Source organism: Peromyscus leucopus, chromosome 23, assembly GCF_004664715.2.
Source record: "Peromyscus leucopus breed LL Stock chromosome 23, UCI_PerLeu_2.1, whole genome shotgun sequence".
In the NCBI taxonomy this organism is placed as follows: domain Eukaryota; kingdom Metazoa; phylum Chordata; class Mammalia; order Rodentia; family Cricetidae; genus Peromyscus; species Peromyscus leucopus.
In genome coordinates this window covers 35126016-35143598 of record NC_051082.1, presented here as the reverse complement: position 1 = coordinate 35143598, position 17583 = coordinate 35126016, and the positions used below count along the sequence as shown (strand labels likewise).

At 45.4% G+C, this 17583-nt stretch overlaps 1 protein-coding gene across 1 annotated transcript in view; it reads right to left on the bottom strand.

The window, feature by feature from the left end:
* Positions 1–620: 620 nt before the first annotated feature.
* The window catches only part of Kl (klotho), a 36967-nt gene continuing 20004 nt past the window's right edge, over positions 621–17583 (bottom strand). Inside the window, 5 exon segments of the mRNA XM_028878104.2 lie at positions 621–2636; positions 4313–5414; positions 10966–11018; positions 11021–11233; positions 12758–13268. Of these exon segments, the coding sequence (XP_028733937.1) occupies positions 2302–2636; positions 4313–5414; positions 10966–11018; positions 11021–11233; positions 12758–13268 (2214 nt within the window). The 3' untranslated portion in view covers positions 621–2301.

Below are 17583 nucleotides of genomic sequence, written 5' to 3'. Positions count from 1 at the left end.
GATTCTAGATATAAAATGAACAATCAGACCACAACCCATAGAACCATAAAGGCTATATATATATATAGCATGGAGGTCCTAGGACGACTGTGGCTTATAATAAATTTCAGTTTTACTCAATTATTGAAAAAAAATAGCCAAATGAATAGAAACACATGAACTATGAACCAAAGGCTGAGGGGCTCCCAGCTGGATCAGGCCCTCTGAATAGGTGAGACAGTTGATTGGCTTGATCAGTTTGGGAGGCATCTAGGCAGTGGGACCAAGTCCTGTGCTCAATGCATGAATTGGCTGTTTGAAACCAGGAACTTATGCAGGGACACTTGGCTTAGTCTGGGAGGAAGGGACTGGACCTCCCTGGACTGAGTCTACCAGGTTGATCGCAGTCCTCAGGGGAGGATTTGCCCTGGAGGAGGTGGGAATGGAGGGTGGGCTGGGGGTAAGGGGAGGGCGTGGGAGAGAATAGGGAACCCATGGCTGATATGTAGAATTGAATGGTATTGTAAAATAAAAAATATATATCACAAAAAAAAAAGAAGTTATAATTAAAAAAAAAAAAAAAGAAACAGAATTACTTTTCTTTATACTCAAGGAATAGAGTAAATGATGCAGCAAGAAAATTGTTTTTAAATGATATTTATTATTGAACTAATTAATGGGAAATTGGCCCAACAAACAAAACAGTTTTGAGCTATTCTAACAATATTTTCCATAACTATTAAATTGGCTCTTGAAAACTAATGACAAAAAAATGAATAAAGAAAATGTATACCTACTTATAACATGATCTGACTACATAAAACACAACACATAGGAACTGTCAGTGGTGTCTCTGTATTATATTAGACGTGATCATTTTTTTACATATAGTTTTTCTCTTTTAAATTTTTACAATTAATATATATTAATATGTAATCAAGAAAAATAGAGACATAAAATAAACTATTGATTCTATAGCATTTGATCTCAATAACAAGTCCAGTTTTATAAAGAACACCACAGCAAAAGCTGATTGTTGATGAGGAAAACCATACCACATCGCAAGATGAGTTATGCATTGTGACCCTGCTCTGACTGCCTTATCTTGCCTGTCTGGGATCGGCTTATCTCTAAGACCACTCAGGTGTAGCAAGAACACGTCCCCATGTGAGACTCAGTAAGACTTAGGGTAGAGGGTGTTGAAGGAGACCTAATTAGCCCTTTCAATACACGTCAGTAGTGTGGTCGGTGTTGAAGCTCCAAGTAGGACTAATTCAAAGCCCATGCCCAGGTGCAGAAGCACAGAGTGGCTCTCAGCGACCACAAAGACAGATGTCCGGTGTCTTCACACAGGGTTGCTCTTGGATCTGCTCTGAAGTTTGAAAACTATTGTGTCAAAGCATTGACAGCATATTCTGAAGAATGCAACAGAGTCATTCTTCACAGGTTGAGTGAGAGTTCATCTTTCTTCATGTGGGAAAGGTCATTTCATTCATTCCAAGGTCTGCTCAAAGATAAAAGGATGTTCAATCAAATCACTCATGTTGCTCATTAAAAAAGAAAAGGGAAATATCCCTCCTTTCTCTTCCCTAGAACGGCTGCAAGGCACTGCATTCCACAGTCAGTTTCAAAGAGGCCAGCAGCTCCTGACTCATCTTGATTTTTTGCGAACATTATCAAAAATATCTCCAATGTGCAGGCCCTCAAAGGAGAGCCAGTAAGAGAGAACCCTCAAGGATCTGTGGTTTAGAGGACACTTCAAAAACATTCACAAAAAAATGTAAATTTCCATAATGTGCTCTCTAAGTATATTCATAAATTAATATTAGCAGCATTTGATAAAAACAGTGCTCTTAAAAGGACTGTTTTAGCCTAGGGTCTCTTGGCCATCTCTACTATAAATTATTCCATCGTTGCCTTGTGAAAATGGATCAGGGGAAGTCACAGCTGTTAGGCATTAACTTGGCAATTGAGAGATTGTTACTTCCAAAAGCATGTGGAATTTAAAAATGGGCACAGACACATTTTTATCTGTGTTCCTAATGTTGTTCTTCCAGCTCTGTCCAGGTAGTTATCGCTGTTACAGCTACCATGTCTCCTGCCTTCTGTACAGGGGTACTGTAGAAACTGTGCTGGGTATAGCTGCATAATCGCCCCCAAAGAGAGCAAACTCAGGTACTAGTTATCTTACCAATACTTTATAGTCACCGATGCCTGTCACAAAGCCTCTCCCATCTGTGACAAAAAAAAAAGTTTTCTAGAATCCAAATGTGTGTAACGTGGCTTCACAACATTAAACAAAGAGCCAGGCAGATGTTCACACTACTTATAACTTCTGCCTTTCCTGGAGTAGTAAAAAATAAGAGAGAGAGAGATAATAAAAGCAAAAACCAGAAAGGCCAGGAAGACTAGTAAAGACTTCCGGGTGTGGAAAAAGCTGCACTCGGTGCACACGCTGTTTTCCTCTGGACAAAACCTTCCCTGTGTTTCAGAACCCAGGAAGCCATTGTTGTCGATAATTTTCCTATAATGTCGCATAGATGGTTTGGGCTCGAACTGATTTGCTGCGTATCGATAAAATCCGAACTTCGGAGCTGAACGGTCGTTAAGTGAATAAGCAAAGTAGCCACAGAGGTTGATTCCATCCAACACGTAGGCTAGGGAAACAAAGGATGGGGGAGGGTTTACTGAAATATTTCACGCACAACTCAGCCTTTTTATACAGCCTTGGTGGATAAAGAAGGGCCTCAATGCAATTCAGTAAAACTTCAGACTCATCAGAGTTCACTGGAAAAGGTTTTTACATAAGAATAGGCAAATATCAAGACAATATGGGAATACACTACAGAGTTAGTTTTACACAATCAAACCTATGCCTGGCTTATTTTTAATGCATCATGTAAATAAAATGGCTGTGGTAGCAGCAGCATCATAACGTCATACAATAGGTATGACATATCTACATGCACATGGTGGGACTTTGTTCAGCCGTGGGGAACGAAAGGATGTGGTCTGCAGGAAAATGGATGCAGAGAGATCGTTACGTTAAGTGAAATAACTGAGACTCAGGCAAGCATTGTCCATTTTTCCCTCATGGCTCATATGTGACAGACACAGATACATACACACACACAGACAGCACACAGACATGTTCGTACACACACACAGAGGACATGGAAGCAGTTACAGGATTATGAGTGCTGAGGAAGAGGTCTAAATTGAGGAGCAGGGAGAACAAGAAAGAAATGGAGAGAAAGGAGCAAAGGAGAGCAGTTTCCTCACACATGAAGAATACACACACACACACACACACACACACACACACACGAGGTGTCCTGGTACTCTGGCCCTTACAATCTTGTGTGATTTTCCCACAGCCGTAGGTGTGGGAGTTGCGCTGTGGATGCATTCATTGAGGTTGAGCACCCCACGGTCATTTCTTCTAAACACGACAGCGAAGCTGTACCCATGAAATCTCAACAACCTGGCTGCCTAAACAAGACCTGCACAACACCACCTCCAGCTGACGCGCCAGCTTGGGTGGGGACGTCTCACAAGGCCCACCCCCAGCTGAAGAGCTACAGGCAATCAGTGGCTCCCGAGGAAGAATCGGTTCCCCCCGCCCAAAGAAGCCTCCTGACAAATCCAATTCCAAGTGGTCAGCCCTAAATACATGTACATGCCAGCAATATTAAATGGAGTTGGTAGTGTGTGCGTGTGCGCGTGTGCGCATGTGCGCGTGCGCGTGTGTGAACAGTAACAAAGAAGAAGTTATAGAATTTGAGAGGGAGTAGGGGACACAGAGTTAGAAGAGGAAATGGGGGACAGAAATGATACAAATACAGTAGTCATACAAAAACAAACAATTTAAAAAGTTTAAATGTGACAAGAATGAAGGCATTCTACAATGACACCACTCGTGAACAAAAATCTCATAAGGAACTCCGTTATTTTGTGTGCTCACCAAAAAAAAATTAATTTTAAAAACTAGGAAAGAAAAAATGTAAAAGAAGAGCTAAAAAGAAAGGAAGGAAGGAGGGAGGGAGGGAGGGAGGGAGGGAGGAAGAAGAAGGAAGGAAGGAAGGAAGGAAGGAAGGAAGGAAGGAAGGAAGGAAGGAAGGAAGGAAGGAAGGACAGATGTGGCGTCCTCGGAGGCTGAAGACAAGAGGCTAGGCTTTGATTAACCTCAGGGCAGTACTAAGGACTCTGTTTCACTACAGGGAAGATGCTGTCTTTAGTTCTACTTGAGGACGGGCAGTGTGTCCCTCTCCATCAGGAACCACACGCTCCGATGGTGACGGCGCTTCTGGGAGGAGGGGCAGAGAAGGCTCACCTTTCAGGGCCTCGTTCACGTAATTCTCAACATAATACGTCCTCAGCGCGTCCTGCTCCACGTGGGGATCGTCATCTACGCCGTTGGCTGTCACATACATAGGGAGGTCTCCGTACTTGAACCTCAGCCAGCTGAGCACTTTGCGCAGCCCCCACGGCACCACGGCCACCTGACTGGGAGAGTTGAGCCACGTGATGTCAGTCATCTCCTGCACCTCCAGGTAGTCGTTGTATTTTATCGGATCCTCCCTTTCCCAGTCTACAAGGATCGTGGTGTAATGGCTCACCGCCAGGAAGTCAAAGGAACCCTGGATTAGCTTTTCTTCGTCTTCAGTGAAATAAGGCAAGAGGAAATTGTTTTTTTGGTTCAGCCAGTCTCTCATCGCACGTGGATAATCTCCGGAGCCGAAAATCGGCTCTGCCAGCCAGCCAATATCAAATTCCAAAACCCTCTCGGCCACTTCTTTGTCCTTTTGGGAGAAAGGGCAGGCCGGCTCTATCCAGTCGGCCTGCAAGGCAATGGATATTTTGCCTTTCTGAGCCGCCCTAAACTTCTCATCGTACAGGCGCCAAGCCAAGGCGTGCGCTTTCAGGAGGTGGTGCCCGGCGCGGTAGGTCATGTTCCGTGTGTTGGGCTCGTTTATGGTGATCCAGAACTTGACCCAGCGGCCCAGCTCTTGAAAGCACAGATTCGCATAGTCTGCAAACGCCAGGGCGGTGTGCGGGTTCTCCCAAGCCCCGTGTTTGGCCAGGGCATGCGGCAGGCCTTGGTGCAGGGCTGCTGGTTGCCACAGGGCCACCACGGGGGTGATGTTGGCGTGCGCCAGCTCGCTGATGACGCAGCGGTAGAAATGCAGAACTGTGCGGTTCACTTGGGTCTGGTTACCCAGAGGCAAGATCAGGGCCCAGTCCAGGGAGAAGCGAAAGTGGGTGACATGCATTTCTCGAAGTAAGGCTATCTGAGGTCGGATGGCGGAGAAATCAACACAGTAGGGTTTTCTCTTCTTGGCTACAACCCCGTCCACTTTAATAAGCCTCTTACTGTGATGCACATCCCACAGGTAGATGTTTGGGTCGGTAAACTGAGAGAGAGTGGTGTCCACCTGCAAAGAGCCAAGCAACTGTTACCTACCTGGGCAGCTCAGGTAGTAATTTCAGCAACGTTAGCAAGCAAGAGATGCACAATCAGGGTCTCATCCAGTTGAACGCTTAAACTGTTGTTCATGAGAAAGAAAACATTAACCCACCTCCCTTTTTAAATGCACGTGCATATTACCCATAGTTCTTGCCAATTCAAACCCTTATATTAAGATAGGTTTTTAAGTCCGAATTTTGTCTCTTCAGATAACACACACTAGTGATTTCTATATACAGGAAGTCCGTGGAATACAAGCAGAGAATTTTTTATTGTTTTTTTTAATTAAAAAATTTTATGTAGCTCAACCTGATCTCTCCTGCCTTACTTAGCCTCTTGAACGCTGCGATTACAGGTATGTATCCCTGCAACTAGCATGGATGTTTTGCTTTTAATATAAGAAGCCACTAATGATGTGAGGCTGCTCTTTATTTGTTTATAAAGGTGTATTTATTTTTTGCTTTATACATATGGGGGTTTGCCTGCACGTGTGTCTGTGTACCACATGCATGCAGTGCCCATAGTGGCCAGAAGAGGGCATCAGATCCCCTGGAACTGGAGTTAGTGGATCGTTGTAAGCTGTCATGTAGGTTCTGGGAATCAAATCAGGCCCCCCTGCAAGAGCAGCCAGTGCTCTTAACCACTGAGCCATCTTCCCAGCCCTAAGACTGCTTTTTAGGAACAGAAACAATTTTGTTTAAAAAAAAAATAGGAAAAGAAGAAAATTTGCTTTTGAGTGGTTTAAAGTCAGAAAATGAAGTGGCATTACTAAACCGTGCTTGTGTTGAGGCTTGCTCTGGGTGCCGAATACGTGTAACTATTGCCTTTTGTTGGCTTGAGAGACAACTGAAAAACTTAGATAACACAAGGTGATGATTAAAAAGTCCGAGAGAAAGTATGCAAAGAAGCAATATTGTCATTGACCCACAGGGGTAATTTCTGAGTCGTTTTAGGTTTTGAGTTTTCTAAATTATCTTTTCATTAACAATAACTTTTCTCAGCCATGAGATGTGTTAGCCTCTAAATCGAAAATCGTCTCTAGGAAAAGCAGGCCTAGTGTGAGAACAACATCGTAAAATCTTGGGGCTTGCACAGAAAGGAAAACCCCACCTGCCACTGGCGACCAGCGTACGCTAGGGTTTGCTGGGAAATAATCCTCTGAGGACAGGTGCCTTCATCTGACCTGCCTGTAAGAGCAGGGGTCAGATGAACCCCAGACTTGAATCTGGGATGTCAGCGTGGGTTCTCCCAGGGGCGGGGCGGGGCCAGCGCTGGATGGATAAGGAAGAGCAATAACCATCCTCGGGTCTGAGGGAAACTGCCTTTCTGGAGCCTGGATCCGAGGCTCACCCACCGCTTCCCACAATGCTGAGGGAATGCGTCAGAAGCCCCTGCCACCGCCGAATGCCCACAAATGCTTCGCAGTTTCGGTTTCACGAGAGAAAATATTCACTTGCATGCTCTTTTGCTGTTCAGTCTTCAGAGCTTGAGACAACTCTTTTGGATTATTTTTATTCAGCTCTGAATGGGCTAAATTCGCAACTTCTCTCCCAGAATCATCCCAGAATAACAGTTTCTACTCAGTCTAACTAAAAACAAAATACGAAAGACCATGATAAGATTTCTGGTGGTGGGATCAGCTCTCCAAAATATGGGACACTTAGAAATGAGTGTTTGGGCAAAAGTCCATCTAACTTACAGTCATTTATTAACTTAGGTTTTACTAAAGAGTTAAAAAAAAATATCTGTGAGGAGGGATGGGTACAAAACATGTGTTTAATTTGTTACTGATGAAGTTTCTCCTCACAGGGGCAGACAGCAAAGAAGCTCCATGTTGTATGTAACCTGTTTCACTCTGTTCACTAAGAGCATCAGTGGTCATAAGCAAACAAACCCACGGTGAGCTGGGACCCTGGGTCTAAGCAAAGTGACAGCCCTGGGAATGCACCCAGCAGCAAACTCCTAATGGATCGGGGTCGTATGTAGCTAGGGAGATATTTTTAAAGTCATTTGGGTGAAATGTGTGCCTCAACTCTTGAGTTTGAAGGGAAAGAGAAATTTTAGTGGTTTGAAAAAAATCACTTCTCAAAGTTTCTTGGTGCAGTGGACAGCGGTTAATGCAGAAACTCACAACTCACAGACTATCTGGGACAGGTAGAAAGATTGAAAGAGCAGAGGTTGGGGAGGATCAGAGATACCCAGCATCTTCCAGCCACGTCAGGGATGCACTCATGAACTCACAGCCACCACGCTTGCCTTCACAGAATCAAGCCAGTCAACACCTTAGCATAAAATTTAAAAAGCGCCCACTCCTGAGAAGTAATGGGTAGATGATGGTGTCTAGGGGAGGGAGAGTCCACTTTCTTTAAGGGTGTAACCAGTGGATGGCCCTGCACCAGGATCACACGATACAAATCGGGGTCGATGCCTCTGTAAAGAGGTGGGAGGGTGTGACGTTTGGGAATTTGGGGAGGTATGGATGGATCTGGAAGAAGTTAGGGGTATAGCAGGAGGTAAATATGATCAAAATACACTGTATAGAATTCTCAAAGAATTCACAAAAATATGCTAAAAAAAAAAAAAAAAAAAAACGCTTCCCAAGACATTAATATAACACTGTGGAAATGCTGAGCACCACTTGTCAAGAAGACGCCCAGCTTGTGCTGAGAGAACAGAGAACATCTTGTCTTTGTCAGCCAGGGAGTTGCCTTGAGAGGAGCATGGACACCATAATGGAAAGCCAGCAGTGTGAGCAGAGAGAAGCAAGTGCTAGCTGGAGCCCTGTTCCCACCAGGGAGCTTCCAGAACGTCCACAACTGCAGCAGCATTCAGAGTGACTTTATGTCGGGTTCACAGGGGACACAGAGGACACAGAGGGGCTTGAACTTGTAGAGGGACAGACACCCTGAGTGGATGATCTCAAAGGACAGTACAACCTGAGCAACGGGTTTGGGGACACTGCATGGCTGACCTCCAGTGAGATCCTGACCCAGCCGTAAGAGCTGGGGCATGTGACCCAGTAACAGGGCCCAGCGGATGCAAGGCGCTGCAAAATGAATAGACAGAAAAAACAAACAAACAAAAAAACAAAAAAAACACAAACAAAAAAAAAACCCAGTTGCTTCCAAGGTATAAAAAAAGGAATTCTCTTCTCATTTTTGGTTCTGATAAGGGCCGCCCTTCTCTTTCAAGAACATAGAGCATATGCCTAGCACCCACTCATTGTTTACTAGGTCCCAAAGTGAGGACACAACCCCTCCCCAGGGAACAGGGTGAGAGGAGGGTGCCTCTCCCCCATTGCCCTGCCTCCCTGTGCAGATGCAAAGCTCAGTCTTCCCTGAATGCAAATGACTGAACTTGCCACTCGCCAGACTCCAGCTGCTGTGAGAGATGGCGTGTTTGAGCCTCCAGGGCAGGGACATGGCCAGCAGGGACCTCTCCTGAGGTGGAGAGAAAGAATCAGGACCAGGAGCCACTTGATCGATGCCTGGCTCCAACAAAGGTCAGGAGAGAGGGGCTGTGGGAGGCATCTCGCTTCCTCCTCTCCTCCTCTTCCTCCTTTTTCAACAGCCCCATTTCAGCCATCTCAGAACCTAAGTTTCACTGTAGATTCTGACAAAGTAGTGTAGGATGTCCAGATGGCCTTGTACTGAGGGAGAGAGAGGGGGATGGATCTGGAGGTCCCACCCTGAGTGGGATGGTGCTGCCATGGCTGTCTACATATATGTCCCATACATGTCTCGTACATCCCCATGGTGTTAGTCAGCATACCATCAATTCCAGCAAGCTGAGAGAATTGAGTTAAAGAGCCAAGGCTGATTAGGGCGCATGACTTTAGACATTCTGGTTCATAAGCAATGGACCTCATTGTTTGGGGGCCTGTGGTGAGCTGGTACCCCACAATGAGGGCACAGAGTACGACAGACGCTCCTGTCCTGGTTAAATGAGGGGAAAGGAAGAGGAAGTGGTGGAGGTCCCACTATTCTCTTCTAGGACCTGTCCTCTGTGACCTAAAGACCTCTCCTAACAGTCCCCGCCCCTCAGTCTTCAACCAGCTGCCAATAGCACCAAGCTGGAAAGCAAAACCCCACCAAGAAGCCCTGTGGAGACATTCTAGGCCCCTCTAACATTGGCTGGTTGTCTTTTGAAGGTAAAGAGGGGATTTAAGTCCAAAATCGCCTCTAGAATGAGCTACGTAGTCTAAAAGCCAAAAGAACAATGTACAGCAGCAGAGACAGAAATGCGTCAAGGATATACTATGTACTTCCTAACAAAAGAAAGAATTTTGATGTCTATACGAAAGCAAACATCTATTTCAGCGAGAAAGCCTCTCCTTGGGCCTGAGCATTCTTCCAAATGTTTCTTCTGAAGAGACAACTTGTAGGAAGTAGCTAGAATAGTGATTCTCAACCTGTGTGTAGTGATCCCTTTGGGGGTCGAGTGATCTTTCCACAGGAGGGAAAACAGATAAGATCATTGGAAAACACAGATATTTCCATAACAATTCATAACAGTAGCAAAATTACAGTTATGAAGTAGCAACAAAAATAATTCTGTGGTTGGGGGGGGGGTCACCACAACGTGAGGAACTGTGTTAAAGGGTCGCAGCATCAGGAAGGTTGAGGACCACTGGGCTAGAAGAATCCAACATGCTAAGCCTGGAGATCTGATTACAGACTCTGAACTTTTGTCTTGATCACTAGGGTTACCCAGCAACTTGCACAAGATTTTGTACACAATAGACAAGCAGTAACTGCTTACATAAAGTATTCAGTCAGACCATAAGAAATATGTCCCTTTAAAAATGGAGAAACTACAGGCAGTTTTGAGGACCAGCTACACAGCTGGTACTCAATAAATACTAAGTGATCATTTAGAAGTATCCCAGTGCTACCAATTAGCCACTGAAGCAATGGTTTGCTATCTTGAGGTGTTTTCTATGAGTCTGGAGTGGGATATTTACAGGGAAGAAGGATCTGCTAAATGTTCCAGCCTCATTCTCAGCAGCTTCCCTGAGGTTCTCTGGACTTCCATGCTGTATCTTACTTAAGAAAAAACTTAGGCCGGGCGGCATGGCACAGGCCTTTAATCCCAGCACTCGGGAGGCAGAGCCAGGAGGATCTCTGTGAGTTCGAGGCCAGCCTGGTCTACAGAGTGAGTTCCAGGACAGGCTCCAAAACTACACAGGGAAACCTTGTCTTGAAAAACAAACAAACAAACAAAACAAAACAAAAAAAGAAAGAAAGAAAAGCTTGACTTCTTAAGCAGAGACCATAACACTAAAGGCCTTATCTTTGTATTGTCTCACCAGACCTTAAATTTTTGGACCTAATGGAAAGTGCAAGATAAAGATGTTTGAAGAGTGAAGCATTCTGGACTATGTGCTTCATATGCTCACCAGGGAACCCTCTTTGCCTCAATGTCCAGACCGTGTGCCATGGCAAGAGCCTCGTGAGGATGTGCTACCCACCGGCAAGAGGCTTACTGATATTGCCGGTGGGTTTTGTCAGCTGACTTACTTGAACGTAGTTGTCAACAACTCCCCAGGCAAAGCCACAGGGAAACGTCCCTCCAGGGGCTGGTTTTCAGGTAGAGGAGGGAAGCCATTGTTCTCTATCAGCTTCTGGTAGAACAAGGCCGAAGACTTCGGCAGCAGCTCCTTGTCCTGACTCAGAAAGTCGACGTAGAAGAGTCCACGCCGGATGCCGTAGCCTCTGTGCCACTCGAAACCGTCCATGAGGGACCACGCGGTGTAGCCAATGACGTCGACCCCATCCAGCCTGATGGCTGCAGCGGGAAGAGAGGACGAGAGTGGTGTCACCCTCCACTGGGCTTTGCGTGACTCAGGAGCGTGTGAAGGGTTTTCCACCGAAAGAAACAAGGCAAGGCCTGGGGAAATGGCTGCTCTTTGAAAAGACCCAGGTTCAGTTCCCAGCACCCGCATGGTGGCTCCCACGTGTAACTCCAGTCCCAGGGGACCTGACGCCCTCTTCTGTGGTCATCGAGTGTCTGTGGTGCACATACACACATGCAAGCAAACATTCGCACACATAAAATAAAATTAAATAAAATCGCAAAAAAAAAAAAAAAATCAAAAGAAAGAAACACACCAGGTTAAAGCTTCCAGTGTGGTAAACAACTTTTTTCCTTGTTCACAAATGGCTCTCATCAAATCTAGATAACTCTACCAATCAGTGTCTTCATAGACAGTTTCACCTCCGCAGTAGCAGACAGTTTCTCATTCCCAGAGGTGCTAGGATGTCTTGTTCTCCCTAACCTGGGCACTGGACATTGTGACTTGTGTCTTTTTCTTATTCCTGGACTGTGGATGGAACCAAGGGTCTTGGGGTACCAGACACACACGCTATACCTGACCCACTTCCCCAATCTTTAGCCCTCAACCTACTAATTTATCCAGATCATATGAATATTCCTCTTGCTTTGAAGAGCATTTTATTGCTGATAGTGGTGATTATAAATGATCAATATACATTGTATAAATGTATGAAAATTTCAATTAAAAAATTAAAGAAAAAGCATTTTATTCAGCTAAAACAAATGAACTAGAAATGTGTACAGAGAACTAGATAGCCTGTGATTTGTAATACTATAATTTATAATCTAACAATGTAAATGAGAAACTGTGAGTCAACTAATTTCAAGTATTAATCCTGTTTTGTTCTTTTATCAACAAATTATCAAAGTTCCTTTTATGGGACTTTGAAAATTAAGTTTCTAAAGGGCCCAAATGAGAGAGGTGTTACATAAATACATTCTTGCTACTGTCCAAATTATCTACACTGTGACAAAAATGATAAGTCTATATTTTGCAGATAGTCTTTAAAGGCATGTATATGTATAGTGTGTGTGTGTGTGTGTGTTGTATTGTGTGGTTTGTGTCGTGTGTCTACAATGTGTAGTGTGTATATGTGTGATAGGTTTGTGATGTATGTGTGTGTGTTGTATGTGTTGTGTGTGTGTGGTGTGTTTGTGTATATGATGTGTGGTGTGTGGGGTGTGTTGGTGTATGTGCTGTGGGGGGGTGGTATGGTGTGTGTGTGACATATGTGTGTTGTGTGTTTGTGTATGTGCTGTGTGTGTATGTGTGTGTGTGATATGTGTGGTCTGTGTGTGATATGTGTGGTGTGTGTGATGTGTGGTGTGCGTGATGTGTTTGTGTATGTGCTCTGTGTGGTATGTGTGTGTGTGTGTGTGTGTGTGTGTGTGTGTGTGGTATGGTGTGGGTGTGTGTGATGTGTATGGGGGAAGCTGAATTTTGGCAGGAAACAGGAATTGTACTTAAAAGCCTACCTTTTAAGGTTTCCATTATGAACTTCTTGAGGTAATACATGTATTTGGCATCATCTCTTTTGGTGGTCCCTGAGACAAACCAACCGTTTTCCACGATAAATATTGGAGGGTGGTTATATTCCAGATCTATCCAAGACAGGAGCTGCCTCAGACTGGGGGATTCCAGTTGTCGGAACTTCATGTGGGGGTCCAACAGTTGAAAGCTCAGGGTTGGTCCAAAGGAAAGAGCGAAAAAGTCAGCGGTGCCTCTGATGAGCTTCTTCTCAGACTCGGTAAAGGCGGGCAAGAGGGAGGAGAGGTCGCTCTTCATGCTCTCTGGGTAGTCCCCGTCGATAAATACGGGTTTGGCAAACCAGCCTAGCACAAAGTCGAGAGACTTCTGGCACTCTCGGATGTTGTGCTCAGTCAGGCTTCGAGGACGGATCCAGTGGGAACTTAAGGCAATAGACACCTGGCCTCCCTGAGAGGGCCGGAAGGAGGCATTGTAGAGATGCCAGATTTTGGCATGAGCCTATGGAAAGAAACACACGGTGAATTTCTCCCTGATTGTGAGGAGACATGCAATGCTTACTGGATTCCCCAGCCTGCTGATATCTGACTTCCTTAGGGCCTAACACAGTGACAAGTCCACAATACAGCCATCAGCTACAGCCAGCCGGTCATTTCAAGGAAGGCCACCCTGCAGAGAACTGCCACCATGGTCACAGAGATTTCCAGCGTGTTCTAGCAGCCAATGGAAATATGCAAATTTGTTGTATTGAGTGTATGATTATGATTCACATTGGAAAAATTAATAAAATAAGAATGTGCTATAATATCTTACCGTTAAGTTATCTTTGGATTATGTACTTTTCAATTAATGGGCTTGATAAAAAGAACCAAGCTCCCATCTGTGACCATACCAGGAATTTCTAAATAGGATTATATGTTTTAGCCTAAGAGACTGGGAGTTTCCAAATGGACTCCGACTGTTTGAGTCAATCGACTGTTTCTCATCTGTCTCTCGTTGTCAGAATCCTAACCCATGCTCTCACAATCCCTGTTTTTCCCGATGAATCAGCCCCATAAATTGAAAGATGAGTCTTAGGACCCTGGCCCATGCTCCAGAGTGCTGAGAAAATGCTGGCACCTTGACGTGCAAGAGGAGACAACCAAATACAGCTGTGAGGCCAGGGCTGGGCAGGCTCGGCCGGAGCCCTTGAAGTGTTGCTTTTTCCAGAAAACACTGCTGACTCCTGATAGCTCGTTTCTTTCTTCTTCACTTTACAAGCCAGAAGCTAATCTGGGTGTTATTCCCTCCTGACCTTTGAACTCCTTGACGAGTTCTTCCTATTCTCCTACAAACACAAGGGCGATTTGTCAACCTTTTATTCCCCCCCACACATTTGGAAAACCCTACTCCCATTTGCCACTGGACTCTTCGTAGTTTCCAGAATGACTGATCCAATTTTCCTCTCACTGCACGAGCCAGAGGATCTTCTGCTCACCACTCCAAAGATCCTTTTTGTTTTCCTCCAGTGTTCTTCCAGTTTGTCTCAGCACAGGCACCCAAGAACGGTCTCATCACCCACCTTCCAAGTTCAGCGAACCATTCAATGAAGTCAATTTGTTTGTATCTCTCGGGCTGACTTTCTTTAACAATATGCCTCATTTCACTGAGGGCAATATTTCAGTGATCTGAGGAGGCCGTCTATAGGCTAAGAAAAAAATAAAAACTAAACTGTTGACCAAAGCAACAATGGCTTTGGCCTGTATGGCTGGAGAGCGCTAAGACAGTCCCTCCTCGTCACGGCTGGCTCGGTGTTAACTCTCTCTAACTTCTCTCCATCACCACACCTGCCCTCCCTTCACTGTTGGCAAGGAAACCTCATGACCATCTGAGCGGTAAACAGAAAAGTCAGTGAGCAGGCTGTGTTCATCCTCAGGAGTCGAGACGGGATGCTCCTACCTTGGCCCAGATTGCGACCTTTGAACACTGGTGTCCTGAACCTAATAGGCATTTATCCACAGAATGGGGCGGAACCGGAAGAGCTACTCGGGAGGATGAAACCAAAGCACCACGCTGTCCAGGCCTGCCTGGGCGGTAGAGCAAGGCCTGTCTCCAAACCTTTACAAAGCGGGAGCCGGAGGGGAGGAGGGCGGGCAGGCACACTGAAGATAGAGCTCAGTGGCAGCGCTCTTACCAGCACGTAAAGGCCCTCGGTTTAATCTGGGAGAGAAACAAAAAATCACCAAAGAAGAAAATGAACCCCCCTTTCATGCAAGAACAGAGTCTGATCCAAAAGATGTTTTCTAGAGCAGAAGAGTCAGGACACAAAGGACACTCACATGGTTGGGTGACGCCATTGGCAAGCCTCCAGATCAGTGTCTAGTGGTTGCCTGTGGAGGGTGAGGACCCATGAGGAGTCACGGGAAGTTTTGTAGGACAGTGGGAAGGTTCTGTACCTCTGTGGGAGGATTGGTCACATGGATGGGCATTGTCCAGGCTGGCTCCTCTGTCATAGTGACAAAATACAACCAAAAGCAACTTAGGGAAGGAAAGGGTCTATTTGGCTCTCAGGTCCATTCTGGAGAGAAACCAAGGCAGAAGCAGAAGCAGAGAGTCCGGAGGAACGTTCTGGCTTGCTCGGCGAGCTGTTTGGTAGAGCCCAGGCATACCTGCACAGAGACACACTGGGCACTGGGCACTCTTACATCAATGAAGGAACGCCACACAGATGTGCCCACAGGTCACTCTGATGGAAGCAATCTCCCAACTGAAGCTCCTCTTCCGAGGGGTATTAAGTTGACAAACAAGATTATCCACCGCACATGGAGTTGCCAAAGCTCATCAGATGGTGAGTAAAATATTAAAGATTTGGAAGGAAACAGATTGTGAACATATTACTAGTCGTAAAGGCGCTCAGAGTTGTACATTAGCCAGAATTTATGTGACAAGAAACATCAATTTTTCTCTGAAGCATAAACTCAAATCTGCAACTACAGGGATAATTTATTACTTTTTTTTTTTAAATCCGTAACTTTGTTTTTAATTACAAGAGTCAACACTCATTCATTTGTGCAACTAGTATTATACTCTGCCCTTTGCTGAGTGTCTTTTCACGGAGCTTATGTCCCAGGGATGAGATGGACAGTGAGGGGAGGGCTGGCGATGGTGGAATGGGAAGGGTGCAGTTAGATTGGAAGGGTTGGCAGGGCATCCTTTGAGGAGAGACCCAGCCAATAAAAAGTGAGAGACGTTAACTATAGCAAGAGTCGGGGATGACGGCATCCAGGCAGAGTTGACCAGTTGTCTAAGGGAATGGACTCGGACTGCCCCAATTCTGCACCCTTCCAAGCCTCGTCACTACAGACAAACTTAGGTACCGGCTCTGCTTATCTATTTCTCTCTTCTGTTTAAAATAAGGAGAGCGGGCCGGAGAGATGGCTCAGCCGCTGAAGGCTAGGCTCACAACCAAAAATACAAAATAGGGATAGCAATTTTCCATCCCCATCCTCATGAGAATTGAGTAAGTTGATGCTGGTTGACTATGCCTAGCCCCCAACACCCGAACTCTGAAATGCTCTGAAATTCATTGAGAACCAATTCGTTGAGACCCAACACAACCACCACAGGTGGAAAAGCCCATCAGCCCTCACATCAGGGTTCTCGGTCAAAAGGCAGATACCCTGTAAAAACTGACCATAGAAGCGTCTGCCTGAGGAAACACACTGCACACAACACATAAATGAATCTTGAGTTGACTTGGTCCCAACCCCAAGACATCTCATTATGGATATGAAAATGTCACGAAGTCCAGGATCTGAAAGACTTTTTCTCTCAGCCTCTTGGGGTGAGGCTTACTCAGTCTCTACCTGGATGGCTGAAACTGTGACTGTCACCTAGTAAGCACCGTGTGCTTCTCCTTCGACTGCGGTCGTAACGTCATTTGGTTTAGGATGATGAAAGATGACTGGATATGAGGTGGGGGGTGGGGAGGCAACCGGGGATCCAACAGACCAGTTAGGCAGCCACTGCAGTAATGATGGTGCCAGGCAAGAGATGGTGGCAGTTTGGACCACCGGTCCAGGTGAAACATGACGATAGACACGGGGATACTGACGAGCGGCCAGACTTCAGTTATCACTGACGGTGGAATCAGTGTAGCCGGCTGATGTACTGGATGCCACCCGTGGATGTAAGAGAGGAAAGGAATCACAAAAGAAGCCCCAAATCAAGGAGACCAGATTCTCTTCAAGTCACAGAACCCTGTCTCAAGGAGGATGCCGGGGAGAAAACCAGGCATTAAAAAGTGAAGGTTAAAAGAAAGTCCCAGGTGATGTTAGCATTCGTTCTAACACATCTTGGGCACCATGCTCAATGGGTCACTTTGTTGGGACTCTTCCTTAGATTGAAAAGTTAAAATTAAAATGGAATCATTCTTAAAAGATTAATTTAATCCCGTGAAAACGAATTTAAAATCTTAATTAAATTGACTGAGACCAACAGTGAAAGAATTGAAATGCAGCCCATAAATAGAAAATAATTCGGATACCTGTGTGAGTCACTCTGCATCTAAGAGCGGTGGTGTAAGGTCCCAGAGGGAGATTCTTAAGAAGACCGACGATTGAAACTTTATAAGGGAACATAGGGTTGTTTTTTTGGTTTGGGTTTTCAGTTTTTTTCCCTTTCTGGCATCCTTTACCTCAACTTCCAGAGCCATGACACGTTTGAGGACTTTCTCAAGGTCACTGCAGTGCTGAGCGAGTTATACAAGCTCGCTGACTGGCCTGATGCCCGTGTTTATAGACCAAATTATCCTCTGATCTGTATCAGCACAATCTGT